At 42.9% G+C, this 27,489-nt stretch overlaps 1 protein-coding gene across 2 annotated transcripts; it reads right to left on the reverse strand.

Annotated features, from left to right (window-relative positions):
• Positions 1-51: 51 nt before the first annotated feature.
• LOC147191264 (uncharacterized) lies at positions 52-27,364 on the reverse strand. 2 transcript variants are annotated; one of them, XM_086136747.1, is made up of 10 exons: positions 26,940-27,364; positions 9,386-9,539; positions 8,394-8,485; positions 7,219-7,549; positions 3,172-3,335; positions 2,879-3,000; positions 2,453-2,682; positions 2,127-2,328; positions 1,549-2,028; positions 52-1,353 (listed from the first exon to the last, which is right to left on the reverse strand). In XM_086136747.1, exons 5-9 carry the CDS (start codon positions 3,213-3,215, stop codon positions 2,003-2,005), a joined length of 624 nt encoding a protein of 207 aa, XP_085992873.1. In that variant the 5' UTR covers positions 3,216-3,335; positions 7,219-7,549; positions 8,394-8,485; positions 9,386-9,539; positions 26,940-27,364; the 3' UTR covers positions 52-1,353; positions 1,549-2,002. The 2 variants fall into 2 exon arrangements, with proteins under 2 accessions (XP_085992873.1, XP_085992874.1); XM_086136748.1 differs by having other exon boundaries at positions 9,323-9,539.
• Positions 27,365-27,489: the final 125 nt, after the last annotated feature.

The raw sequence follows: 27,489 nt of genomic DNA on the forward strand, positions 1-27,489 counted from the left end.
GGCATTTACCACAAGTACACCTGAAATTAATAAAAGTATAATACTGAGCGATGACACCATGAGCGTAAATTTTATTGAACAAGCGTATTGCTCACAGTTGTCACTGGGTGGTACCACCGCACTACGGTTCACTTACATTACGGAATGTCCTGCCATACTTATTTGTCCATATGTATTTGTCATGTCCTTGTTTATGATGATACTCATGCAGCGGGTTATACCGGACACAAATTCCTTGTGTCTTCGACATACTTGGCGGATTCTGATTCTGATTCTATAGCCATCAATCAATAATTCTGTTGTTTATGAAAACATTTGATTCAAAATATACAATATATGGATGGAATACAGTACAAAAGTAAAAAAAAGTCATGACAAAAATCTCTCAAGTACAAGTCAAAAAATGATTTGCTAAAAAGAAGACTCAAGTACCGAGTAGGCTAACTGCTTGAACATGAAGTCTGATTATTTTTTGAAACAATGTCATCAGATACAAAAACATAAAATTATGTGCACATGCCTGCATCTTCAAATCATAAAAATAATACCAGCCTATATTTGACCAATCTTGTAATCTCGATGGGTCTTGTCTCCATTCCATGTCAGGTCGTCTGGGCACATTGTTTGCATCCTGATGAGCGTCTGGCTCGTACATGTAAGGTCCAACATGTAAAATTCCAACCTCCTCTTCTTCCTCCAACTCTTCAAAAACGTGGATATCCTCACTTGCGCTCGATCGATCGCTTGCATCGCTGTTTGAATCACCGTTTGAAATGATTTGCATTTCGGCCGTATGGAGACCTGCCATCGCCGTTCTCCATGTGACGTATCACTTCCGGGTTCCGCCCCTTTCAGGCCGGAACTTCGGAAAATCGAATATTTTGTGAAATATACAACAGATAAATTATATTTTCATGCTTTATTTGGTGGACAATGTTTAAGTACTTTCATTGTGACCCTATTTGGCATTTCATGAAATTACTTCACACTTGGCCTTTAAAGCACTAATTACATAACGACCAAAAGGTGTGCAGCTAAAGGGATAGCCCTACAGTGCCAGCTGTTGGTCCCAAACCGAATCATAACATTGCGAGAGACAAAGAGACTTGTGTTCCTAGCACTTTACGCCGCTCTGACAGTGTAGCCGCCGTTAGCCTCCAGCTAGCTGCTGGCCAGCTATCCCCGCGCAGCCGATGTCGTAGCAAACGCAACAATGTGATGAGACACTGATCAGACAGTCCACATTTGACTAGACACTGATCAGAGTCTTCAGCGTGACTAGGCAATGATCAGAGAGGCAACCACTTGATGAGACACTGATCAGAGACGAAACCGGGAAGGTGCTGGGCGGGGCTGCGAAGATGCAGAGCCAATCATAAATAAATCCACTCGTGCTGTCATTGGTCGATGTCATGCCAGGAACGAATCGTGCATATAGCCAAGTACAAAACGTCGGAGTCATTCTGCATTTTTTTCTGAATACAGTATTTTGGAAAAAAACACGATAAATGAAGCGCAATATAGCGAAGGATTACTGTATACACACACCTTTTGTCAAAGCTTCTGAGAAGGGACCGGATCCGGGGCTCTGCATACTGCAGCTCAACCATCTGCTGCAGGAGCAGCAGCCACCTCTTCAAGACCAGGAGCTTTGGGAGGAGGATGCCCATGTCGGCGTTGTCCTCCCCCCGCAGGCTGTTCAGGATGTCCGCCACAGGATTCATGACAACCCTGTACTCTGTCAGGACCTGAGAATTTCAAAAGCAAACTAGACGCGCGAGCGACTAATCCTCACAGCGGCCAAAATTGGCTGTTTTGACGGGAACTTGTTCGCTTTGTGACCTTTGCCCATCGTCCATTCATTCAATCGATACTATTTTTTTTCATAACGTGATGTGTTGATTCACAAACGCCGCTCCTGCCTCGCCCATGGGCTGGTGAATAATGATGTTGTTGATTGCCCCCACGTGCTCAGGCACAGACATCACCTCCAGCAGCGCATTCACACTGTTGAAGTAGGAGCTCCAACTACAGAGATAACGCACATAAAAAAAAAATAAAAAAAATACAGAAATTCAAATTCAAAACCTTAAGAGAATTAATATAATTCATAGCTTGGGTAATACCTGTACTAACGACAGCAGGAGTCAGCAGCTTCCGCTTGATGGCCACCTTGATCTGATTGGCAGCAATCGGGCTCCGGTTCTGGAGGGTCCAGAGGTACTGGGCCTTGGCGAGTGCCTTGCGCCAGGGAGTGTCCCCGCTGCTCCAGCCCATGACTTCGCTGAGGTCGGCCGTCGCCATGAGATTCATGGTCTGCACGCTAGACTAAAATAAACATTATAACATCAATTTGTTAGTTCGGACAATGTTTGCCATCTTCATTTGAGTGTTCTTGATGAAGTAGCAACTCGCTTTAAAATGTAAATCCTCAAATTCTACTATTTCTTACCAGCAGCGGTGGCAGAGTGATACGGAGATTGGCGTCAATGTCCTCGGCGCCAAGCTGCCCTTGGACATCGCAAAGCTCCTGAGCCACCACCCCCTCCTGCTCGCCCAATGCGTCGAAAGCCGCGACATGATTTGCGCCATTGTCTGTGGTGGTAGCGACCACTTTACTGGCAATGCCAAACTCCTGGTGGATAGCGTGGATGACTTCTCCCATGGGGCTCTTTTGCCTGGCTGACCCGGGAAAAACACGAGGGGCTAAGTGATATCATTCAAATCAATATAACAATATTTGTTTTAATTTCTCTCCCTTCAGCTCCCTGCATGCCAGGGTTGCCGCACACCGACCAGCTGTCAGCAGTGGTTCCCACCCACGCCTGCTTCTGCAGCAGGTTGTCGAGTTGCAGCTTGGCCTGTTCCATCAGCTCACCAAGTTGCCTCCCGAGGGTCCTCCTGGACATGAGGTGGAACTGAGGACAGAGGTCGACAAACATCTCCCTTGTGTCGGGGTGTTCACAAAGTCTGAGGGGGGAAAGTGTCTCCACAAACCACCTGGGAATTGGAATTTGAAAACAATTTCATAAATCTGCTATTAAACAAAGACGAATTAAATTAGCAGCATTAGAAATACGTTTTTGTTCATTTTAAATGGAAACATATGAAACTGAAACCTGAGAGAAAATTAAAGGGACACCATTATTGTTCGATTTCATTTTTCCTCACCTTGTGACAATCTTCTCGGCCATGTCCTGGCTGAAGTTGTGCATGACAGATTCCTCCACTGAACGCTGGCGCCTCTTGGAGGGCTCCTCCACGGAGTGGCCACGGCCACGCTTGCTGTTTCCAGCCAGCGCAGCTGCGAGCTCGAGCTTCTGTCCAGGGTGTGCCTAATAGACCAAAAAAATAAATGGTAAAAATAATGTTTCTTCAATGCTCAGATGCTCAGTATTGACAAGCATTGTGGCATCTGGTTTGACTTCACCCTTTGCACATGGAGGCTGGCCGAACCACAGTACACCTTTCGGACAAACTGTGTCGCAACACCGAATCGCTATTTATTTTTAGACTCTTTTTTGGCCAGCAAACATTTCACCATACCTTCCAAAAAGCGTGGCCAGTGGAAGAGTACCATTCGATGGCTCTGAATCTGATGTCATCACCTCATTGTATGACTTACTGACGCCTAATATAGTCATCTGCACTGTCCTCATCCTTGACGTACTTTCCTGGATCTACAAATTACGACCACAGTTTGAAAAGGTGTACAATATTCAAGTCGCTTTTGTTTTCATTTATGCAGTATTGCCCATTTTGAATATATTTTCACTTGCAGTTGCGACCTGGCAGTGTATGGCAGAGTAAAACGACACAAGATGAAGCCAAAGAGAAGTATAGGTCCATATAGTTACATCAGACATTTCATTACAAAATGCAAAATGTCCATTTTATTCAGGATCACAAATGCAGTTTTCTATCGAACTTGGTTTCAACCCAATTTATTTTAATCAGTGCTTTTCTCATTTGAAAAACATTGCACAAAGCAGATGTATTGCCGCAATGAATTAGCACAAGTGCTAATTCTCAACACTTGTTCTAAGGAGGCCGTGAAAGTGAATCATGAATCAGTTTACCTGGGGAAAGCATCTTAAATTGGGAAAACACACATCTACATTGATTTATTGCACTTTTATGGCGAAATTCTCGATCGAGTCGAGTCGAATCGGCTTCTCAGCACAGATGTGGCATTTTCTATCTCAGCTCATTAGTTTAAACACAGCTATTGTTGTATATACAGTTTTATTTTAATCTGTCTGCTTGAGCAGTCTGATGTGCGCATCATAGTGCTGAAAGCAAAAGCTACTTTGCAGCACTCCCTGCTGTGGGGCCCCTTGATATGGAGCTGCACCATTTGCCCTCTGCACCGAGTCTCGCTTTTCTCTCTCACTTACTCATGCACACTCACCAGAAACAGATCCTCACTGAGACTCAGAAACACATCATTACTGTATTTACAGTCATACATTTCAAACTACTGTATTACTTGAGGCGGCCCGGTAGTCCAGTGGTTAGCACGTCGACTTCACAGTGCAGAGGTTCGATTCCAGCTACGGCCTCCCTGTGTGGAGTTTGCATGTTCTCCACGGGCCTGCGTGGGTTTTCTCCGGGTGCTCTGGTTTCCTCCCACGTTCCAAAAACATGCATGGCAGGCTGATTGAACACCCGAAATTGTCCCGAGGTGTGAGTGTGAGTGGAAGCGCGGATGGTTGTTTGTCTCTGTGTGCCCTGTAATTGGCTGGCAACCGGTTCAGGGTGTCCCCCGCCTACTGGGATAGGCTCCAGCTCCCCCCGCGGCCCTGGTGAGGATTAAGCGGTTCGGACAATGGATGGCTGGATGGATGTATTACTTGAACTATGATGATTAAAGGCAGCCCTGACAAAAAAGCCAGTACAGTCAAACCTCGGTTTTCGTCCATAATCCGTTCCAGAAGGCTGTTCGAAAACCAAAATTGTTCGGAAACCGAAACCACGCTCTTTTTAAAATAAAAATATTTATTGAACACGTCTGCTTTTTTTTTTCTTCCAAGAATCTTTATTGAACAAGTCAGGATACAATTCTCAGTAAACAGAAAACAAAACAAACACGTTATTAATACATACACATATTACAAACATTTAAACAAAAAAGAAGCCAGGGATTTTTAAACAAAAATTTCAAATAAGGAGCATATAGCCAGAGTCTTTGAACACGTCTGCTCACAATGGAAAGCAACACGAGGAAGCGTCACTTCCTCGTTTAAGGAAGCCGAGAGGAGTCAAATGGTGCATTCAAGTGCGCTTAGTTTGTTCGAGAACCGGAATTTGTTCGTCATCCGAGGCATAAAAAACTCGAAGTTTTTGGTCGAAAACCGAATTGGTCGAGAACCGAGGCGTTCGAAAACCGAGGTTTGACTGTATATTGTAGATACATGGAAAACTGCGATAAAGCAACAAGAAAGCGTTTATATGAAAATCTCATCACAATCTATTGATCCACAACATGAGCCTTTTTCAACACGATGTAAACCAATAATACTAAAGGAACAAAATAAAACTACTGTACAACTTTTTTTGATTAAAAATGTATAAATACTAACAAACACTAACTGAAGTAAAACAAAATCTCAAAACCAAAACTCAGAACAAAAACAAAACTTTTATGAACAAGATGACAACTCAACAATATAGTCACACAAAAGTTACAAACATTTCACTCCGACAAAGAAAAACTGAATTTGAGCAATCTTGCAAGAGGTGCATAGAATTCAGTCATCTTTAGAGCATGAACTGATGAAGCCTGCTCAGATGAGAGGCCAAAGTTTCATTGATCACTGCTCATTCTCAATAACACACTTGTGACTCTGAGCCTGATACTTCCATGAGAAGCTCAGGCCACAAATTGAGCAGGAAAACGTTTTTTCACCAATGTGTCTTGTTTTGTGATGCTTTAAAGATATCTTGTGAGAGAACCTGTGGCCACAAACTACACAGACAAAAGGTTTCTCACCAGTGTGGGTTCTCATGTGTAATTTTAAGCTTCCCTTCTGAGAGAATATTTGTCCACAAATTGAGCAGGTAAAAGGTTTCTCACCAGTGTGTGTTTTCATGTGTAATTTTAAGCATCCCTTCTCAGAGAATCTTTGGTCATAAACTGAGCAGGCAAAGGGTTTTTCACCAGTGTGTATTCTTGTGTGTATTTTTTAAATGCCCTTTCTAAAAGAATCATTGGTTACATACATTGAGGGCAAAACGTTTCTCACCAGTGTGGGTTATTGTGTGTATTTTTAAGTGTCCTTTATCGAAGAATATTTGGTTACAAACTGAGCAGCCAAAAGGTTTCTCACCAGCGTGCATTTTCATGTGCATTTTTTAAGGTTCGCTTCTCAGAGAATCTTTGACCACAAACCAAGCAGGCAAACGGTTTCTCACTATTCTGATGTGTCTTTTTATATATCCCTTCTCTGAGAAACCTTGGCCTCAGATTGAGCAGGCAAAAGGTTTCTCACCGGTGTGGGTTCTTGTGTGACGACTTAAGCTTTCCTTCATACAGTATGTCTCTTCAAACTGCCTACATAAGAATAAGTTTTCCCGCACTGAGAACATTTCCAGCGTTTGTCAGTTTCACATGTCATATCACCTTCAGACGGTTTATCATAAGTCTCAGTAGAGTGTGGAGCCATGTCATCACCACCCCGATGGTGGAGCTATGGGGCCATCTGGGATTTTGTGTGTCTGTGTGCTTCTATTTCGTTCATGTTTGGTGATGTTCCGGCTGTCGCTCATCTCGGCGTGCGTGCATATGTGTACCTGTGCGTGGTTGGGCACCCTTGTGCGTTTGTATATGCTTGAACGTGCGCGATCAGGTCGATCGCGGGAGGTTAATCTCTTCAAAAGTCAATCTTCGGTCAAATATGTGGCAAGCTGACCCAAGTGGTAAGTAACCACTGCAGCTCAAGTGTGTGTGTGTGTGTGTGTGTGTGTGTGTGTGCGTGCGGAATGCGGTGATGTTATGTGTGCCCATGTGCATGATATGGATCTTTGCAATAACACAGTAAAAAAATTGTCTCTTTGTCTCTGACTGGTTGGCCACCCCTGATGTATAGCCAAAAATAATTTGGGGCCCAGTTGTGTTGGAGCCAATTTCACCATCCTCCCGAGCGGTGCTATGTGGCGTGGTGGAAGCATACCGAAGACACCGTCCAATTGTGACCGTTCACAGTGGCCTCCAATCACCTTATGTGTTGACTTGAGATGCTGCTGCTTGGAGGTCTCGCCCCTCTGACTTTTTAAAGGGACACCAGTCAATGACAACTTGCAGATATACTCCTCCTCCTCCTCCTCCTCTTTGACATAAGGACGACTTCCTTCATTTCCCTTGGTGTGTAGGTGCTCTTCCTCCTCCTCTTTGATATGAGTGTGCCCTCCGTCCTCCTTTTTGATGACATGGGGGTCTGGTTCCTCTTTTTCTTGAATGCAGGGGTGCTCTACTGAACATCCTCCACTTCCTCCTTCATGTGGGGGGACTCTGGATCCTGCTGCCCAGGACCAACATCTTCACTGGCGTCTTCAAGACACACAAAGATAAACACAAAATGCTTGGTCATGACAGAAAAAAATAGATCAATTCATGCCCCCCACCACCCACGCCACGAGTCAGTGTCTTGACTTTCCCTGGTGGACAGTCCAAACAGGTAAATATTACCTGTTTTCTTTTTTCATCTAAGCATGTCATCTTTATTAGAATAAAGGTTTCCTTTGTGACAAAGTAATGTTGATGATTTTTAGCATAGCAGCTACAGCAGGGAAAATTTGCCGTTTTTTTTTTTTTTAGAAAGGGAGGAAAGTCGAGAATCCAAGTAAACAAAGCAGAGAAATTACGCACGAGACAAAGTCATCATGTTCATGACTGAAAAATATTTTTTGTCTCTTCCCATATCGTCTCAAAACCACACGAGCCAGTTGGAAACAAATAATAGAATCTTAAAAAGAACACTAAAATGGATAGAGCAGTGAAGGGATGCCAGTGTAGGAGTTATGTGCTCCCTCTTAGGAGTACCAGTCAGGAGGCAAGCAGCAGCATTCTGGACCAACTGGAGATGCTTAATGGAGGATTGGCTGACCGCAAAATAAAGTTCATGACAGTCATCCAGCCGGGATGTGATGAAGGCATGAATTACTGTTTCAAACTGCTTTTGAGAAAGGAAAGGCTTTCATTGTCACACATTTTTTGCTCTTATAAGGATAAATTCAATCGTATTACGTTCCATCAAACTGTCAAAAATAGTTGCCAAACCACCATAATGTAATCAGACATTACATTTTTGCTAAACCTCCTGAACAATCTTTACACTTGCAAAACAAACATGGAAAAAGAAAAAAATAAAAGAACGAGAAGTGGCCAGCCAAACCTGCTCTGGTCGAGCCAACTCGGGACCTCTCGAAAACAGAGTCCTTGTCCTCATTTGCTCCAAAGAAATCATCCTCGAAATCTGCTTTTGTCCTGCACACATTTTCACATGATCCATTACAACAGTATACACTCTTACCATGTTAACTGCTGGGTGACGAAACGCGTCTCTTTGTTAGCGGCTAGCAAGCTAGGCTAAGTAAGGCTGATCTTGCCGCAATTCTATTTCCGTATTCTATTGCATGTCTCCAGCAAGGAGCCATTTTGGGGTCGACATATTACCGTAATGACCATACACAAGGCGCACCGGATTTTAAGTGAGCTTTTAAGAAAATGGAAGACTTTTAGGTGCGCCTTTTAGTGCGTAAAAACCGGAAATACCTTTTTTGTAAATCTAATAGGATGCTTAGGGTGCAGTGTGCACTAAAACAAATGTATTTTCATAACACACACAATTTTTTTCCTCCATTTCTCCCTACACCTCTCGCGATCAACTCGGGACCAGTCAGTGAGCTCCCGGTCGATCATAATCGATTGGTTGGGCACCCCTAGTTTAAATGGTCCTCTCACTCAGTCCTGTGTCAGTGTGTTTTGTAGAGGAGGGGGAGCTGTCAATTTGCTTTTGGACCTCCTTGGACACAGGTTATTTTATCTCTCTATAAGGTAGAAGAAGACCCAACACCACGTCGTCTTTTCTTCAGTTTATCACAACGCAACACGAATCGATTCGGGCTCCTGTGAGTCTCAGATTTCATCAGGAAGCGTGGAAAAAATGCAGTCATGAGAATATATAGGGACAATATGATCATGAGAGGCGGGCAGTTACGCCCCATGCAAATCCTGGAAACAACGGAATGTACATGTCATCTAACTCGGTGTAGCTGGAAAAAGTTGGGAGTGGTGAGGTGAGACCAGACCACCACTACCCACTATTGTCTTCGGTCTGATCATTGATGTGATGGCAGGAACACAGATGCTCGAGATAACAGTTACTCTTGCATGACGGGTCCTTTGTGTCTCTTGTGTGGTCCCATTCATCTCAGCTGGTGCCATTCCCGCTTTAAGGCCCTCAGATGCATCTGCTCAGGACACGTCTGTGGCTTCGCGACCAGCACGTCAGGGATGCTCACACCGGTCGAGTCTGCTCCTTGAATTGAGGGACGAGAACACTCAATGAGTGCATGTATGCTTTATGGGGAATAGAATTTTCTGTTGGAGAGTGCCCGGGTCCACGGATCACCATGGAACAGGGAACTCCTGGTCATGTTCCATCTTATGAGGTGTGAAACCTGTGGCGGAATTAATGGTGGACCTCATGGTGAGAAGCATGTAGCAAATAGCAAGTGAATTTAATGAGTATTTTGTCAACATCGGCAGTAACCTAGCAAAACAAATTCCTGATCCAACAAACTTGTTTGAAATAGATAGATACGTGGAAGAAAAGCCTCCTCCACGATGTTCCTTACTGCTGTAAAACCAGAAGAAGGACTTCCGGTATGACAGCGAGAGGGTAAGCTGCAAACGCGTGGAGCTCCCGGCCGTACGAGCAAAAAACGGAGAAAAAAAAACGACAAAAGAACGGAGGCTGCGACCCGAACATAGGATAAGATGAATATGAACAAAGCTCTGTCTGGAAAGGGAAAGGAGAAGAAGAAGAAGAGCGAGAAACAGACTGAAAACACGCACAACGAAGATGAAGGGGGATCAGCGTTAGCGGCTACTGCTAACATAGCATTAGCTCGCGACATCGACAATCAACCTGGCTGGGCGTCGGCATTACAGGCTAATCTACAGAGCGGACTCTGAGAAATAAGAGCCAAAATGGACACGGGACAACACCATTTAGACGTCAAGTTGGACAGAATCGTCAAACAAATGGAGGAGATGAAACAAGGACTTGAAAACTTGCGGGAGGAAACTAATAGAAAGCTTGAACCCATGAACGCTGACATCCGGGTGCAAAGGAAGGATATTGAGATGCTGGAAGAAAGTGCAGGTGAAGTGGAGGACTGGAGTACAGAGGTACAGGAAATTCTCACTGTCTCACTCGAACAACAAAGGTAGCTCCAACAGAAAGTGGCCGACTTGGAAGGAAGGTCAAGGAGGAACAACATCCGAATTTGGGGACTGAAAGAGCGGGTCGAGTTAGATTCCACAATCGACTATGTTGGTAAACTTATCCATAAAGAGCTGGTAATCTCCAAAGACATTCAACTGGAGATACAAAGGGCGCACAGACCACTCGCTCCAAAACCATTATTGAACAAACCACCACGAGCGATGATAGTAAACTTCCTGAGATTCAACATCAAAGAAAACGTACTCAAGACGGCCTGGCGAACGCCGCTTCAAGTGGAGGGAAACAGAGTGACCTTTGACCATGACTACGCGACAGAAGCGGCTAAACGTCGAGAATATGCCGGACTTCTAAAGGAAAATTCTAAAGGAGAAGGGAATTAGGTTCCAATCCCCAATGGACACACTGAGGGTCCACTGGACTGAAGGAGTGAAAATATACAACAGCACTCAGGAGGCGGCGGAGGCGATGCGGATGAGAGGGTGGCAGGTGCCAAGGCTTGGACAAGAGAACCCGACGACACAACAGAGACTGGAGGCAGCGCGCAAGTGGACAAAGTCCAAGAGATAAATGTGAGAAAATTTGGGTGACACAAGGAGAATGAAGGACAAAAGCTGTGGAACAAAGAACTCGGACAGGAATGCAGTTGTTCTCAAAGGACTTTTGGAATCCACATGACTTTCTTTAATTTTCCTAGTTCAACGGTTGGTGAGTAAAGAACAAATTCTATGTGGGGATGCTGTTAAAGGTTTTTGAAGGGGGGAGCCTCTGAGTCGAAATAATTAGAAATCTGTTGACAGGCTCTGAATGCTCGGGTGTAAACTGTCATGATTCGGTTTGGGACCAACAGGTGGCACTGTAGGGCTCCCCCTGCAGCTGCACACCTGTTGGTCATTAGGTGTAATTAGTGCTTTAAAAGGACTCCCAGCCCGACCTCTCATTGTCGGGTCATTGTTGCTTTTAGCTGCTGTCATGTTTGTTTGTCATGTTTCTGTTATTGATAGTTTTGAGCTTCAGTCGTGGTTTTTGTTTGCTACTTTGGACTTTGTTTGCTTAGGATTTAGTTTTCTGTGTTTTATCAATACACTTCTTCAAATACACCCTGCTCCTCTCTCCTGCCTGCTTTTTGGGGTCCACCAGCACCACGAAACGTGACATAAACGAAGGATATATAGAGCAATGTAATTTGATTGATTCTTTTCCCAAAACAATCCACTGAAGAAGGTTAAAGAATGTTTAGAAATCTACAAAGCTCCGGCCGGGAGCTCTTGAACTGAATTGTTGGACTTTTGCAGTGAGCTTGGGAGATCAGCACTGGAGATGATCTCTGCCACTAGGGGGGCCCTCTCACTAGGAGAGGCTTTACCCCCCACCCACCAACAGGGGAAAGGGGATATGAAAAGGGAATCCCTTAATGCTTTGGAAGTTCAATTTTTGATTGATGATGACAATTTTTTATGTTTTACGGTTACAGTGTTGTGATCTGTGACATGGGGGTAAATACAGGATATTCCAAAAGGAATGATGGTTCAACATAGAGACATTAAGGTGGTGTCATTAAATGTGAATGGCATGAACAACCCAGTAAAGAGGGGGAAGGTGTTGACAAAATTAAGAAAGGAGGAGATGCAGGTCATTTTTTACAAGAAACACACCTGACGCCACAAGAACACGAAAATTTGAAAAGGTATGGGTACACGAATACATACTATAGTTCATTTAAAGAATGCCATAGGAGAGGGGTGGCTATATTAATGAAAAACTCAGTGAAATTTAAAATTGACAAAGAGATAAAAGATAGAGAAGGGCGGTATATAGTGGTCAAGGGGACGATAGAGGATAGACACAGGGTGGAAGAATGCAGAATTGGTGTCACAGATTTGTCAGACCACAGCGCTGTGTATATATGACAGGAAATCTACAATTTGGAGGTTGAATGTAGGTTTATTGAATAATAAGGAATTGGTACAAGAAATAAAGGGAGATATAGTCAAATATAGGGAAGAAAATGACAATGGAGAAGTTAACCCAAATATTGTGTGGGATGCTCTGAAAGCAGTAATAAGAGGAAAACTTATAGCACATGCAATACGGCTTAAAAGGACGAGACAATAATCATATGAAAACTTAACAAGACAACTGAAAGAACTTGAAGATCAGCATAAAAGAACAAATAACACAGAGGTACTTATGAAGGTCACAGACACTAAAAAGGAAGTAGATCGAATATTATTAACGGAGGTGGAAAAAAGAGCACTGTTTGTGAAACAGGTTTACTATGAAGGTGAGTCCAGGGCAAGTAAATTACTGGCACGAAGGTTAATGGTACAACAAGCGTTAAACAAAATTCATAAGATTAGGTGCCCCAGAACGAATGAATTATTAAAACAACCAAAGGAAATAGAGGAAGCATTTCAGCAGTATTATAAGACTTTATACAGTAAATATTCCCATCCCCGGAATTCTATAGAAAGGAATATCCTTCACCCGGAATAAAAACCTATGCATTAACATTTTGACTACGATATTACGTGTTACCAGAAGTTGCGTAAGCAGAAATTCCACAACCCGTAACCCGCATGGAGGTGTAATGCCGCGGGAGCTTAAATACACGCAACGCCCACCCGATGCGACGGAAAAGACACAACGCAGAAACAAGTTTTCACTTCGCGTTTTTCGATCATCAGATTCTAAACGACGACGTGTAAGTGAGTTTTTATTGCCGTGCGTTTTACTGTAATTGTGAATGATTTTAACTTTATTCACTTACGTCCTGGAGAACGCGGCACTATCTTAAAAGCAGCACCCACTCGACATGACCGAAGAAACGTGTTCGCTTCGCCGTTTTCATTCATCCGATTCGAAACGAAGACATGTAAGCGACTTTTTATTGGCGTGCGTTTTACTGTGATTGCGAAAGATTTTAATTTTATTCGCTTACGTCGTGTAGATCATCGCATCGAAACGTAGAAGAACTGTAACGACTGGAGCGGAGCGAGTGAAATGCATCCGTTTGAGCAGGCTGGACACAAAGTTAAAAAGATCCAGCAGACACTTGGAGTCGGAAAGACGCAAATTTACGAAGCTTTAAAAAAACAAGGCATCGATTCAACTCCTGATGAGAAGCCACCATCCAGCAAGGAAGCAATGCAAATGGCAACAAAAATCCTTCAGTATACACAAGAATTACCAGACATCAGTGATCAACGGGACAGTTACTTGCAACTAGCAAGAAAACTGTATGACACACAGGCAAACATTGTCATAAACCAAAGAATGCATCCAACAAAACAATCCAAAATACACATTTTTTTCCCAAGACAGAAAAAAATAAACATTAAAATACTGTATGTATTTTACTGTTGTGATTTTTTTGGGATACACCTGTATTGCAGTTTTTGTTATATAAACAGTTTTTGGACAGTATATTTTTGTATTTTATTGATTGTGTTGTTACACGTGCATTTTGTCAACATAAGTTGGTTCATAAAGGACATGTACCATGCTCATTTCCCAAATGAGGAATTTCTGTTATCAGGACAAATTGGACAGCGCAAACACGAGTCTGTACTAGAGAATATTTACTGTATTCTGGATGCTGATAAATTGTAGGATTGACGACTGGAGATCACAGTCTGAGTAAACAGCTGTATTTTTAGGGCAAGTTAGGGACAGCTCCATTGTTACAATTGGAGAATTAGGTGACGTCACACGGTCCAGAAGGGAGTATATTGGACGGTGAGTATGATAAAAACATGGTGAACTGTAAGATGGACGGAAGGCCTGAAGGCAAGAAAACGGTTAAAATACCGTATGAGAGTAAGTAGGAAAAATAAAGAAGGTGAATGCATTGCGCAGAGAGAGAAAAGGGCGAATGCATTGCGCAGAGAGGTAAGTAAAGCGAGAAAACGAGGTTTTAAGAACAAATTGTAAGAATAAGAAAAATGTTTGAAATAGAAATAGAAAAAGCTAAGTGAAATTCAATTTGAGTATATTGCATTTGATGGCCGGCGTGACCACTGCCTTCGACATTGGAAAAAGAAAAAATGAATAAACAAAGTAACACAGACAAAGTTATGATAAACAAGGCAGCGATGATGCCTCCTCCACCGCATGGGGTGAGGAGCGCTAAATTTATGACCCCACTACAAGCGCAGAGTGGCCATTTGAACATAGATGAGGAATGGGGGATAATACAGTATACACAACCGGATGCAGCAGATGAAGAGAGTATCACAACATTTTTAGAGGGCCTGGAATTACCATCAATAGGGGAAGAAGATAATGAATCCCTGAATTCTGAAATGACTGCAGAAGAATTGGAGATCGCAATCAGCGGAACGAAAAATTGTAAAGCTTCGGGTAGTGATGGCTTCCCCTCAGAGTTTTACAAGATATTTACACAGGAACTACGTCCCCTTTTGCTATCTTCACTAAGATATACCATGAAGGAGGGCAAGATTCCACCGTCATGGAAAGAGGCAATCGTCTCTATAATCCCCAAAGAGGGCAGAAATAAAGAGTTATGTAGTAGCTACAGACCAATATCCATACTTAACGTCGATGATAAGATCTACACCTCAATCATATCCAAAAGATTCGAGACTTTCATGCCTGAAATTATAGATAGAGACCAGACGGGTTTTGTCAAAGGTAGACAGGCCCAGGATAATATAAGGAAAACTTGACACATAGTGGAGGCGATTCGGAAGACAGGAACGAGTGCAGTGTTGGTGAACATGGATGCGGAAAAGGCATTCGATAGTGTGCGGTGGGTCTATCTATATAAAAGTCATGGAAAAATTCGGCTTCAATAGAGATTCGATTAGAGTTGTACAGACACTGTATAATGGGCCGACTGCAAGAGTGAAAGTGAATGGCAGCTTGACGGACCGAATAACACTTGAAAGATCGACGAGACAAGGATGTTGCCTCTCACCAACACTATTCAATATCTTCACCGAACCTCTAGCCCAGGCAATCAGACAGAATCACATCAACAAAGGCGTGGAGCTGAGAGGCTCAGAACACAAATTGAGCCTGTTCGTCGATAATCTGATAGCATACGTAACACAACCAGAAGAGAGCTTCCCGAAACTGATGGAACAACTGGAAGAATATGAACGTTACTCAGGATATCGACTTAATGTGACAAAAACGCAGATACTAGCACTTAACTACACACCATCAAAGTTGATGAAGGGAAAATACAAAGTAAAATGGGACAGGGAGACGGTAAAATACCTAGGTGTGTATGTCACGAAAAGCATGGACAAACTGTTTGAAACGAACTACACAAAGATTAATCAAGCCATCAAAGCAGACCTTGGGAGATGGTCAACACATGTCCTAGACTTAAGCTCTTGAATAGAAATGGTCAAAATGAACATTCTGCCGAGGTTGCTATACCTCTATCAGTCGCTACCTATACCCATACCACAGAAACAATTTATAGAATGGGATAAACTGACCTCAAGATTTATCTGGGGGGGTAAGCGACCGAGGATCAGGCTGACGACACTACAGTTGCCCAAGGAGAAGGGAGGATTGGCGGTACCGAATTTTAAGGATTACTGCCGTGCAGCACAACTCAGAGCAGTAGCATGTTGGTGTAACGGAGAGTATAGAGCAAAATGGAAAGAAATTGAAGTGATGGCTGAGGGATACCTGACTCAAACACTGCTGGGGGACAGAAGATTATTTCGGGAAAAGGAGGGCTTGGTAGATCAAATAACAAAATTCACTTTAACTCATTCACTCCCAAAGACGTTTTTAAATGTCTTTTCAGACTTGGTCTAGAATTGGCTGGTACTGAATGAGTTAAATACGTGGTTCACCATAGTAAAAGAAGATAAATTAAATCCTGAGGTGGCTATCTGTTAAGGAATTATTCCGCTAGAAGTAGTAGTAGAACACTGTTGAGGAATTTCACCTTGCTATGAGAACTATTGGTACCGGCCTCTGTCCTGAACATCCGCTACTTAAAACAAAGAATGTAGGGTGAAGTTGGGGTCCTATTTCCCCTTGAGTGATTAACAGCCCCCAAGTGTCTTCTTTTGCGTCCCCCACCTCGGGAAAGTCCCTGAAGGCTGTCAAGTTCCCTCGAGGAGGAACTCTTATCTCGAGATTTGTGCACAGCAGATGTGGTCTGTACTTTGTCAAAATGCCAAGATCGAACTTTGCTTGACTTTCTTTGTTTCTGATTTTTACATAAGGGGAAGGACTGCCCGCCCCTAATTAACATAATTAACATACTATGCCTATATGTACGTGTGACAGTAGTTGCTCGGGGCTTCCTGATGAAATCTGAGACTCACAGGAGCCCGAATCGATTCGTGTTGCGTTAAAAACTGAAGAAAAGACGACGTGGTGTTGGGTCTTCTTCCACCTTATAGAGAGATAAAAGAACCTGTGTGGGCCAAGAGCAAATTGACAGCTCCCATTCCTCAACACTATCACACGATGAGGACTTTCAACCAGGGAAAGATTATGGTTTCGAAAGATGGGAAAGAAAAGGTATCACAGCGATAAGTACGATGATAGAAAAGGGGGAGATGCCGACCTTCCAAAAAATGAAAGAAATGTTTGATCTAGAAAGGAGCGACCTCTTCCGGTATCTACAAGTTAGAGACTACTACACAAAAGAAATAAAAATGGGTACAACAACTGAAAGACATGTTGTAATACAGGTAATGATAGATGCATATAACGGGGGCAAGAGTAACGTGATTTCATCCCTTTACAAAGGGCTCCTCTTGAACAAGGGGAATTCGACTCTGTATTTAAAAGAGAAATGGGAAAAGGAACTCCAAACCGAGATAACAGAGGAAGAATGGTTAAATATGTGCAGGATACAACAATCAACAACCGCTTTGAGGCGTTGGCGGGAGTTTGGTTGGAAAAATATCATGAGATTTTTTTATAACCCCAGAGATGACCGGGAAATACAAACAAGGGCTGAGTGACTGCTGGCGGTTATGTGGACAGGCAAGATCTGTAGATCATGCACACATATTTTGGAAATGTCAAAGGCTGAAAGGTTATTGGGAAGAGGTTTGGAGAGAACTGAAGAAGATAATCGGTTAAGAAATACCAAAGACCGGCTTAGTGATGTATCTGGGCAATATAAATCAAGGAAATGTACTAACGAGAGACAAGTACTTGGTAAAAGTGTTGCTGGCTGCCAGCAAGAAAGCCATAACAAGAACATGGTTTAAAACTGACCCGCCAACAAAGAACCTATGGCTGGGAATAGTGGGAGAAATATTTGAGTTGGAAAGATTCACATACATATTAAGGGTCCAAGTAGGGAAGTTTAAAATGAGATGGGAAAAATGGGAGGAGTACAAAAACAAATGAATGAGGGAATGACACCGCAAATCGGGAGGGGCCACTATAGATTACGGATATAAATCCAACAAAAGGGACACTTGTCACTGTTGATCACAATATTCTGATACTTTTATTTGTATGTGTGTTGTTTTTTTCTTTCTTTTTCTTTTTTCTTCTTCCCCAAATATGTTTGTATGTCATTTGTTGTTTCCTATGTTAAAGGGCCGTCACAGCCATACATGGACGTTATTGTGGAAACTAAACACGGGTGGAAGTGTACGACGTCCTCTGTATTCATATGTTCAGATGTGTATGGTCCTATGTGTGGTTGAAATAATAAAGATGCAAGTTACAAAAAAAAAATAAAACAAGAAGTATCAAATATTGTAAAAACTTTTAAAAATAAAAAGTCAACTGATTGCTTTAATGTTGATATGACAATAATAAAGCAGATTATAGAATATGTAGTGCGACCTTTCACGCACGTATGCAACCTGTCATTCAAAGCTGGTATCTTTCCATCAAAAATGAAAATTGCTAAAGTTATTCCAATCTATAAAAGTGGAGAAAGACATCTGTTTACAAATTATAGACCAATATCACGACTACCACAATTATCAAAAATATGAGAAAAACTATTTTCTCGCAGACTTGATAGCTTTATACAAAAGCATGCGCTGTTAAGTGAGAATCAATATGGCTTCAGGGAAAAACGGACCACCTCAATGGCAGTTATGGAGTTTGCGGAAGCAATAGCCACTAATATAGACAACAAAGAATTTACTGTTGGGGTTTTCCGAGATCTAAAAAAAGCTTTTGACACAATAGATCACAGTATATTATTGAAAAAACTAGAAAGATATGGCATTAGAGGTGTAGCTTATAAATGGATAAAAAGTTATTTAGAAAACAGATATCAGTACGTGCAGCTCAACAATAAAAAAACGAATCAACTGAAAATCACTCATGGAGTTCCTCTACAAAACCAAAAAAGTGCTAAATAAGAGATCTTTGTACACATTATACTCTTCATTATTATGACCATATATGACCTACTGTGTGGAAATATGGGGAAATGCCTGCAAAACAAACACACTCCCTATTCTAAAACTACAAAAAAAGCAATTCGATTATTAATAGATCAAAATATACGGAACCCACAAATCCACTATTTATCACATTAAATACGATGAAATTTTATGACCTGGTTGACTTTAAAATCGCCCAATTAATGTACAAAGCACACAATAACCTGCTCTGCCAAAACATTCTGAAGTTTTTCGAAATTCGAGAAAGCAGCTATGATTTAAGAGGTACCAACTTATTCAAAAAACTCAAAACAAGAACAAACATCAAGCAAAGAAGTGTATCTATCTAAGGTGTTAATCTGTGGAATAATTTCGAAACGGACCTGAAAATGAGTAAATCGCTTGCTGAGTTCAAAAACTCATTCAAAAAAATAGTACAAACAACGACATCAATCAGAGTTAAAAATGATAAATTCTAAACATTAAATATAATGATAAATCAGAACTAAGTTGATAAATAGAGAAAGGTATTGAAATATCCATTATGAATACAAGAGAAAATTGACACAAGAGTGCCAGGGTGTGGATGTATATACCCGGTAATCCCGATACAAACCAAAAGTTGGAAAAATATCACGGTTAAGGGTAAAGTATGAGCCTTAATGGAGACTTCTTTCTTCTTACTTTCTTTCTTTTCTGATTGATATAAAAATGATTTATTAGATATAAACACATAACTTCTCATTAAGGCCACTCCTATCCTGTCTGGAAGAAATCAAAACCTGGATGGCACAAAATGTCTTGAGATTCAATGAAAAGAAGACAGAGGTGATATTGTTTGGTCCCAGTGGCCCTTGTACATTCCATCCTGTAGACTTGGGCCCCCTGTCTCCTTATCTTAAGTCAACAGTCTCAAACTTGGGCCTTAAACTGGACAGTGATTTCAAACTCGATCGGCAAATTGGTGCCGTTGTTAAATCCAGCTTCTTTCACCTTAGACAGCTGGCCAAAATAAAACCTCTCCTCTCACATGAATACTTTGAGACAGTAATTCATGCCTTTGTCACATCCCGGCTCGATTACTGCAATGCCCTTTACTTTGGAGTCAGCCAATCCTCCATTAAGCGCCTTCAGCTGGTCCAGAATGCCGCTGCTCGCCTCTTGACTGGTACTCGTAAGAGGGAGCACATAACTCATACTCTGGCATCCCTTCACTGGCTCCCCATTCATTTTAGAGTTATTTTCAAGATCCTCTTATTTGTTTTCAAATCTCTGAATAATCTCGCGCCACCTTACCTCTCTGAGCTCATCCGCCCCTACACACCTGCCCGGCGCCTCAGGTCTGTGGACCAGACTTTATTAGAAGTACCAAGAACTAAACTGAGGCTCAGAGGGGATCGAGCCTTTTCTGTTGCTGGTCCCTCTCTCTGGAATGACCTCCCACTGAACATTCGGCAAGCCTCCTCGCTGCCCATCTTCAAAACCCTCCTCAAAACTCACTTGTATTCTTTGGCATTCGACTCAGCATGACTTAGATTTGTTCTTGGTTTTACTGTTTGGTGCTTTCTAGCGCCTTTATTACCGATTTGTCTTACTGTTTATTGTGCATGTTAAATTGCTCCATGTACAGCACTTTGTGTGCAGCGATGGCTGTTTGAAAGTGCTCTATAAATACTGTTGACTTGACTTGACATAACGGGGTAGGACTAGATACGTTTTTTACTTCTTCCTACTCCCTTGAACGTAATAACTGTGTTGAATGAAGACTGATTTCTTTCTTTTTTACTATTTTATTGACCTTATTTTCTGTCAAATTATTACTGTATATGTTTTATGTTCAAAAAACAAACCAAACCCAACCAAGCACAAGTGGTAGCGCCCCATCCCAATCCAAGTCCCCAGGTCAACACCATCGGAGTTTTGTTATAAGCCTCTGATTCGTTGGTTCGAGCTTACCTTGAATTGCAGATGAAAAACCCATGCCACCCAAATTGGAGTCTTCAATTGAGTTGCCGACAGGACTGGACGCCCATTAATTTCATGCAGATACAAACCAGTCTCATCCCTGGCCACCCGGTTAGTTCTTCTCCTCTGGGATGCCCTCTCTTGAACTGAAATAAGGTTGTTGGTTTGGAAAACATACATCTTCCAATACTTGATTCCACTACCATCACTGACTAACTCAAGTCGTCGTCTGCTGTCTCTTTAGTCAGCTTGTCTGCTTTGTCATTTCCTACTTTTACGTGGGAAAAGTCTTCTAATATGTGGCCTGCATTTCATAACTACTTCTTTTGGTTTTAGCGGAGCCTCTCTGAGTTTTTTTTTCTTTTTCACGCTATGTTGGATCGATGTCCCTGCTGCTGTTTTTGTAAACATTTGCCTCATGCTGCCGCATATCTGATGCATGCTGGATGTTTTCGTTGAATTGGGTCCAGTTGCATGTTGATGCATGTCAAAATTCGTCAAAATTAGTCTTTTACTTCCCTGTTGTTCACGTTCCCCTCTCTTTTCCGAGAAAGAACTACAGAAACAGAGTCCCCTTTTTCAGAAACATCCAAGTAGATCAGCGAGATCAGGCTGCACAAGGGAAGCCGGCATCGCTGTACCTTCTGATGTGTCCAATCTCCCCAAAAATTTAAAGGCAGAGCGCATTGTAATTTTTACATGTGATCGTTTGAAACCACGAAAAGCCAAACGTCAAAGGAGCCACCTTGTGGCTTCCGAACAGCAAATCTCTGATAGGGCAGCGGGAAGAACATCAACGTACCGGATAAGTACAACGCCAACTGGAGGTTGGAATGGGTAGAGTAGCTGTTTTTGCACATGAATTAAAAGTCCAGAAGACAAAATTGAATACGTGGGGCAAATGAGTGTAGCGTAATTTAACTCCTAGGTGAGAGAATGAGAGAATTCCCTATACGATTCTGAAAGTGGTATATGGAAAAAAACCATTGATAAATCGATTACAGAAAAATGTGTACGAATGAGAATTTTTGTATATTTGAGTAGACGGCAAAAACAGTACGTGCAGTGCGGCCATGTCAGGCATAGATACCAGTCAATGAGATGAGATCCTCTGACAGGTCCACTCTGGCTGCCACACCCTTCAGGACCTACGATAATTGAGGAGGAGGGAACATTAAATAAATTGCCTTGTGTTTCATCCAACCAGGCCATGCGATAAATGTCATTCCCTATTTTGTCAAAAGCATTGTGCAGTGGGAAGGATCGATCAGCGGATGGTAAGGTCATATGGAGGAAGTCTAAGGAGACCAAAGCCGATACTGTACGGAAATACCTTTTATGTAAATCTGACAGGATGCTAAGGGTGCAGTGTGCACTAAAACAAATGTATGTTCATAAACATACACACATTTTTTTCTCCATTTCTCCCTACACCTCTCGCGATCGACTCGGGACCAGTCAGTGATCATGATCGACTGGTTGGGCACCCCCAGTTTAAATGGTCCTCTCACTTAGTCCTGTGTCAGTGTGTTTCTTCCTTGTGCATGTACCTCAGCCTCTCACCACAGATCTGACGAGCCCTTGCCTTGTTTCCGCAGCCTTGCCTATGGAGTTCTCACCTGCTAAGTGAGGTTTTTTTTTCATTCATTTATTTCATAGTTTGTCTCTTTACTCACCAGCCCTCAAATACATCTCCCCTTTGAATCTGAACCCTGCAACTGTGTCCTGTGTCCGAGCCTGGTACCGACACCCCCTCACATGATCTTTCCATCTTTCATCCTCTCACACATGTTCTCCATTGTTTGTCCTCTCCCACATTTTTATTGTTCTTTCAATTGTCCTCGGATGCTATTCGTTCATCCTCTTACTACTTCCCTCCATCTGTCATTCACATGGATCATCTTTTCTCCTCACATGTTCAAGCCATCGTTGATCCTCCTACACGTTCCCTATTTTAAGATAAGATATCCTTTATTTGTCCCACACTGGGGAAATTTACAGTCTACAGCAGCAAGATTGTGGGGAGAAAGAAGAAAGAAGAAAAACAAAGTGTTTGCATTCACAAAATAAATGTTACAGTTTCAATGTATACCGTTCAATTAAGTGCAATATAAATATAGATATAGATAAGGTTTTGTTGTCTCACATTTTCTCCATCTTTCAAGCCACTGTGCATTTTCTCCAACTTTTGTCCTCACTTTCTCTCCATCGTCATGCTAATGTTTTCTGGTCATCTTTTTCCCTCACACATTCTCTGACTTTCATCCTCTTGTTCATCCTTTCCCTATTTCGTCCTCTCACACCTCTACATAATTTATCTCTCACCCGTAAAGCCACCTTTTCTGCAGTTAGAACAGTGATCCAGCGAGCACTCCGTATCATGAAGGACCCCTGATGGGTGCAGAAGGCAAATGAGATCCAAAACCTGGCAGACTGTAACAACACCCAGGGTCCCAAGAAGCACTGTATGGTCCCAAGAAGCGGGCAATTGCTCCAGTCCGATCGACTCTGCACTCCTCAAGGACCACCATGAGATCCTTGCCCGTTGGGCAAACCACTTTGAAAATCTTCTCAACGACACCAACCCTGTCAACCCGCACATTCTGGACAATCTTCCAGACCTGCCAACAATCATGAGCCTCGACACCCCACCATCTTATGCTGAAACCCAGCAAGCCATTGTGGGCCTCAAGAAAAACAAAAGTGCTGGACCTGATGGCATCCCCGCAGAGGTTTTCAAACACGGAGGTTATCTCCTCACGCGCCGACTGCACCTCCTGATTCAAAACATCTGGGAACATGGGACCGTCTCGCAGGATTGGAAGGATGCTAACATCGTTGTTATTTATAAGCAGAAAGGGGACAAAGCAGCCTGTGGGAATAGCCGAGGAATCCCTCTCCTCTCCACCGCAGGAAAGATTTTGGCCAAAATCATGCTTGGCAGGCTGGTCAAGCACATCTCAGAAGGTGTTCTTCCAGAAACTCAGTGTAGCTACTGGAAGACTAGATCCACCATTGACATAATCTTTGTTTTAAGACAGCTAATGGAGCAAAGCAGAGAGCATCACAAGGACCTGTACATAGCCTTCATCGATCTCAGCAAAGCCTTTGACACCATCAACTGTGATGGTGTCACATTTCCTGTTCTATCGCAAAATCCAACCGACGGGAGCAGCTTTATGGAAGTGAAGAAGCTGCCGGTCACTCTCGATGGTCTAGCGCGAATTTCCAACACTCAGACTCAAGCGGTGACTGAGCTCAACCGAAATTGTGGTTCTGGAGCGTCTCCGTACGATCGAAAACAACATGGAGAAGTTGGAATTCTCGCTTCGGAAAGGAATTGAGGATTTGGCTTATCGGCGCCAGGGAAGGGATACAGCCACGGACTTGAGGCCACCTGAAATTGTTGGCGGCTGCCCCTCCAAAACAAACAATGCTATTTGGACCCCTTTCCCCTGGATGGAATGTATGCACGGATGCTCGTGCCCCCACCATCACCCCCCTCCTTCTCGGCCATGGACCGATAAGCCAGGACTGTCTTCATGAGCAGACCTTGACGAAGCAGCTGCGGCCTGTTCACGCATACACATACACAAGCAGACAATCACACGCGCATACACATCCTTATCATCACCGCCTTCATCGCTCCATTCTTTTTCCCCCGCGACGTAGAATTATCTGCAGAGCTGGTCAGATAAGCTGCGTCGCGCCCCCCCCCCCCCCCTCCCCTCCCATTCATCCTCCCCCTCATTACATGTTATGTCTTGTGACTTCTTGTAACTGTCATATGCTTATTTATGTGCTAGGGTCTTTTTTTTATCCTGAATTCCGGTATAAAATATTAAGTACTTTTAGCATGATCACGCAGGTAGTTTATCTGTTGTCGGCATCTTCGCCTGGGGCGGTCCTTCTGGAATGGTGAGTCAGTCACCAAAATCGTGTCGCGGGCAACTGGCTGGTAAATCAAAAGGGAGTCCTTGATTGACGACTGTGCTGAACAACGCTAGCCAAGAACAACCCTTTGGCGCGGCTTTTACATTAATGGCCAAAAGACGTTTTTCCGTACACAAGTACAGCAATCCCTCGCTAGAACGTGGTTCACCTTCCGCGGCTTCGCTGTTTCACAGATTTTTTTTTGTGCAGTTTTTAAATGCTTTTTTTTAAACAGTGAATTGTGTTCTGCATCCTGATTGGCTAAGGGACTGACCAATGTGAACAGTCTCCGCACCTCGTCTCTGGACAGCTTGCCAAATTTGCCTTTGCAAATTTTGGGTCTTTGGTTTCATCGTATCAGTGGCGGATGCTGGTCTGTCCAGGAGGGGAAGCTTAATTTCGGCCTATATCATAAAATGTGTCCATTCATTTGTACGTGACTTCTACTCTCTGTTCCTTTTCAAAAAAATTGAAAAGGATGCCTTCACCATAAGATCGGTGATTAGCTCATTTCGCTGTCAGTCAAAAAGAGATTCAGCCTCAGACAGATCATCCAATCATCATGCAGAAAAGCTGAGCTTCCGCCCACTGTCCATAGACTCCCAGAGACACTGAGCGTCCAAAGGGTGGGACAAAACCAGCATTTATCCAATGACTCGTCTCGTTTCAATGCATTGGGACAACCTACACTGAACTCTCGAGACACCCAGCGTCCATGCTGGAGACACTCAGCGTCCACACACTTTCAAGCACAGTGAAGCTGCGGGAATGAATGAGAAGAGAGTCGCGTCGTAACCAGTAATAAGAAGCTGATTCCGAACAAAAGTTGAGCGCGGTTTTGCGCATGTCCACACAATTGTACGTACACATATTTTTGGTCACTTACTTTTCGACATTTTAGGGGAAGCTGAGCTTCCCTTGCAGTCTGAGAGCAATCGCCTCTGCATTGTATACATCGGGGGTGGCCAACCAGTCAGAGACGAAGAGCCAATTTTAAAAAATGTGTTACTGCAAAGAGCCACATCATACCCTTCATCGCTCGCTCGCGCACGCGCGTGCAAAAACACATACACACACACACACAGACACACACACACACACAGTTGAAGGAAACTGTCCAAAATTGAGCCCACCCTGTACAGTGAGTTATGCAATGCTCATTTCAGGTTGGACTTGTCTTTTACACGAAGAAAAAAAATTAGACAAGCATGCATCACAAACATTGTGATTGAGGCATGGGACATCCATCCATTTTCTTATCCGCTTTTCCTCAGAAGGGTCTTCTTTGGGTTGTTTGTTTATTGAACATAGAAACGGACAACAGAAATTTGTCAGCAAGTCAAGAGAAGTTAAAAAAATAATGAATTAATTTTTTTTACAAATAGTGTATTCAACACAATTTACATGTTCAGAGGAAGTAAGAAGTTAAAAAACATAAACTAAGCGAGTCCCACCCCTTGGTATTTGTGAGTTTTAACTTGATTTTTATGAAAATTGTCATCGATTGTTCATTTTGCATTTCGTCATCTGAAAAGAAAAAGTCAATTTACTCTCATACTCAAAATCAATATTCCCTTACATTAGAGCACAGATGTCAATGTCAAGGCCCAGGGGCCAGATCTGGCCCGCCAAATCATTTTATGTGGCCCGCGAAAGCAAATCAAGCACGTCAAATGACTGCTTGCTAAAGTCTGAACCAAAATTTCAAATTGTCAAATGTAATCCACAATAACAGTCATGATTCTTGACTTCTCATTTTAAAACTAGTTATTCACTTGAAAAATACACTATATTGTATAGCTCTCACTGAAATACATTTCCAAATATTTTGCTTCCATGGCTGTCTCAGTCAAAAAGGTTCCCAACCGCTGCTCTAAATTGTCCCGAGGTGTGACGGTGAGCGCGAATGTTTGTTCATCTATGTGTGCCCTGTGATTGGCTGGCAACCAGTTCAGGGTGTCCCTTGTCTACTGCCCGAAGACAGCTGGGAACGGCTCCAGCACCCCCCCCCCCCCCCCACCACCCGCGACCCTTGGGAGGATGAAGCGGATTGGAAAATGGATGGATGAATTTGACAAGAAACTTGTACTTGAACTTGATATGTACACACACACACACACACACACACACACACACACACACACACGCACACACACACACACTGCGTAAAAGAAAGAGTATGAAACAAGTGAGACGAACAGCGTGACCCAACCTAATCTGTGAAGAACAATTCTTGGCTGCATCCTGCAAATGGCGTCCAGCAATTGACGGTGTCCCTTGTGGTCCTCTTTTTCTTTACAAAGTTCCTCCTGGTATTCTGATGTCCTTCTTGTGCACATGGTGCGAACATTGCAACAACTCTTTACGCTTACCATCTCCGTGCAGCGATGTGTTGAGCACGAGGGCCTCGTTGTTCGCGACTAGCAAGCTAACCGAAGCTAAACGAGGCAGAGAAACACCAATGTCCACCGAGACGACTTTAATCGGACACGAAGCTTCAACGAAAGATGTTTTAGTCCAGCGAGATGATTGTGGACGCCCCGGGTGGAGGTTTGAGCACGTTGAAGACAAATTCAGGAGAATTTCGCCAAGGGTTGTCTATCCCTCAACGCGCCCCAGTTCCGTACTGCTGTCAAGCCACCAATTGTTAATACACTGCATGACGGACATCGACACCGATATCGAGCCCCGTTGACCACCTTCAAAATAAAAGCTTACAAACCGCCAGTGGTTTGGATTTAAAATAATGTTGGAAAATAATT

Source organism: Hippocampus guttulatus, chromosome 18, assembly GCF_054856545.1.
Source record: "Hippocampus guttulatus isolate MCC_2025c chromosome 18, RoL_Hgut_1.0, whole genome shotgun sequence".
Taxonomy (NCBI): Eukaryota; Metazoa; Chordata; class Actinopteri; order Syngnathiformes; family Syngnathidae; genus Hippocampus; species Hippocampus guttulatus.

What these genes read in the sequence shown, in the direction of transcription:
- LOC147191264 (XM_086136747.1), bottom strand. Translation starts at nt 3,215, where the DNA reads ATGCACAACTTCAGCCAGGACATGGCCGAGAAGATTGTCACAAG. An exon ending in GACCCTCGGGAGGCAACTTG is followed by an intron (nt 2,683 to 2,878) that starts GTGAGCTGATGG and finishes TTCCCGGGTCAG; the next exon opens with CCAGGCAAAAGAGCCCCATG. An exon ending in TCACTCTGCCACCGCTGCTG is followed by an intron (nt 2,329 to 2,452) that starts GTAAGAAATAGT and finishes TGTTTATTTTAG; the next exon opens with TCTAGCGTGCAGACCATGAA.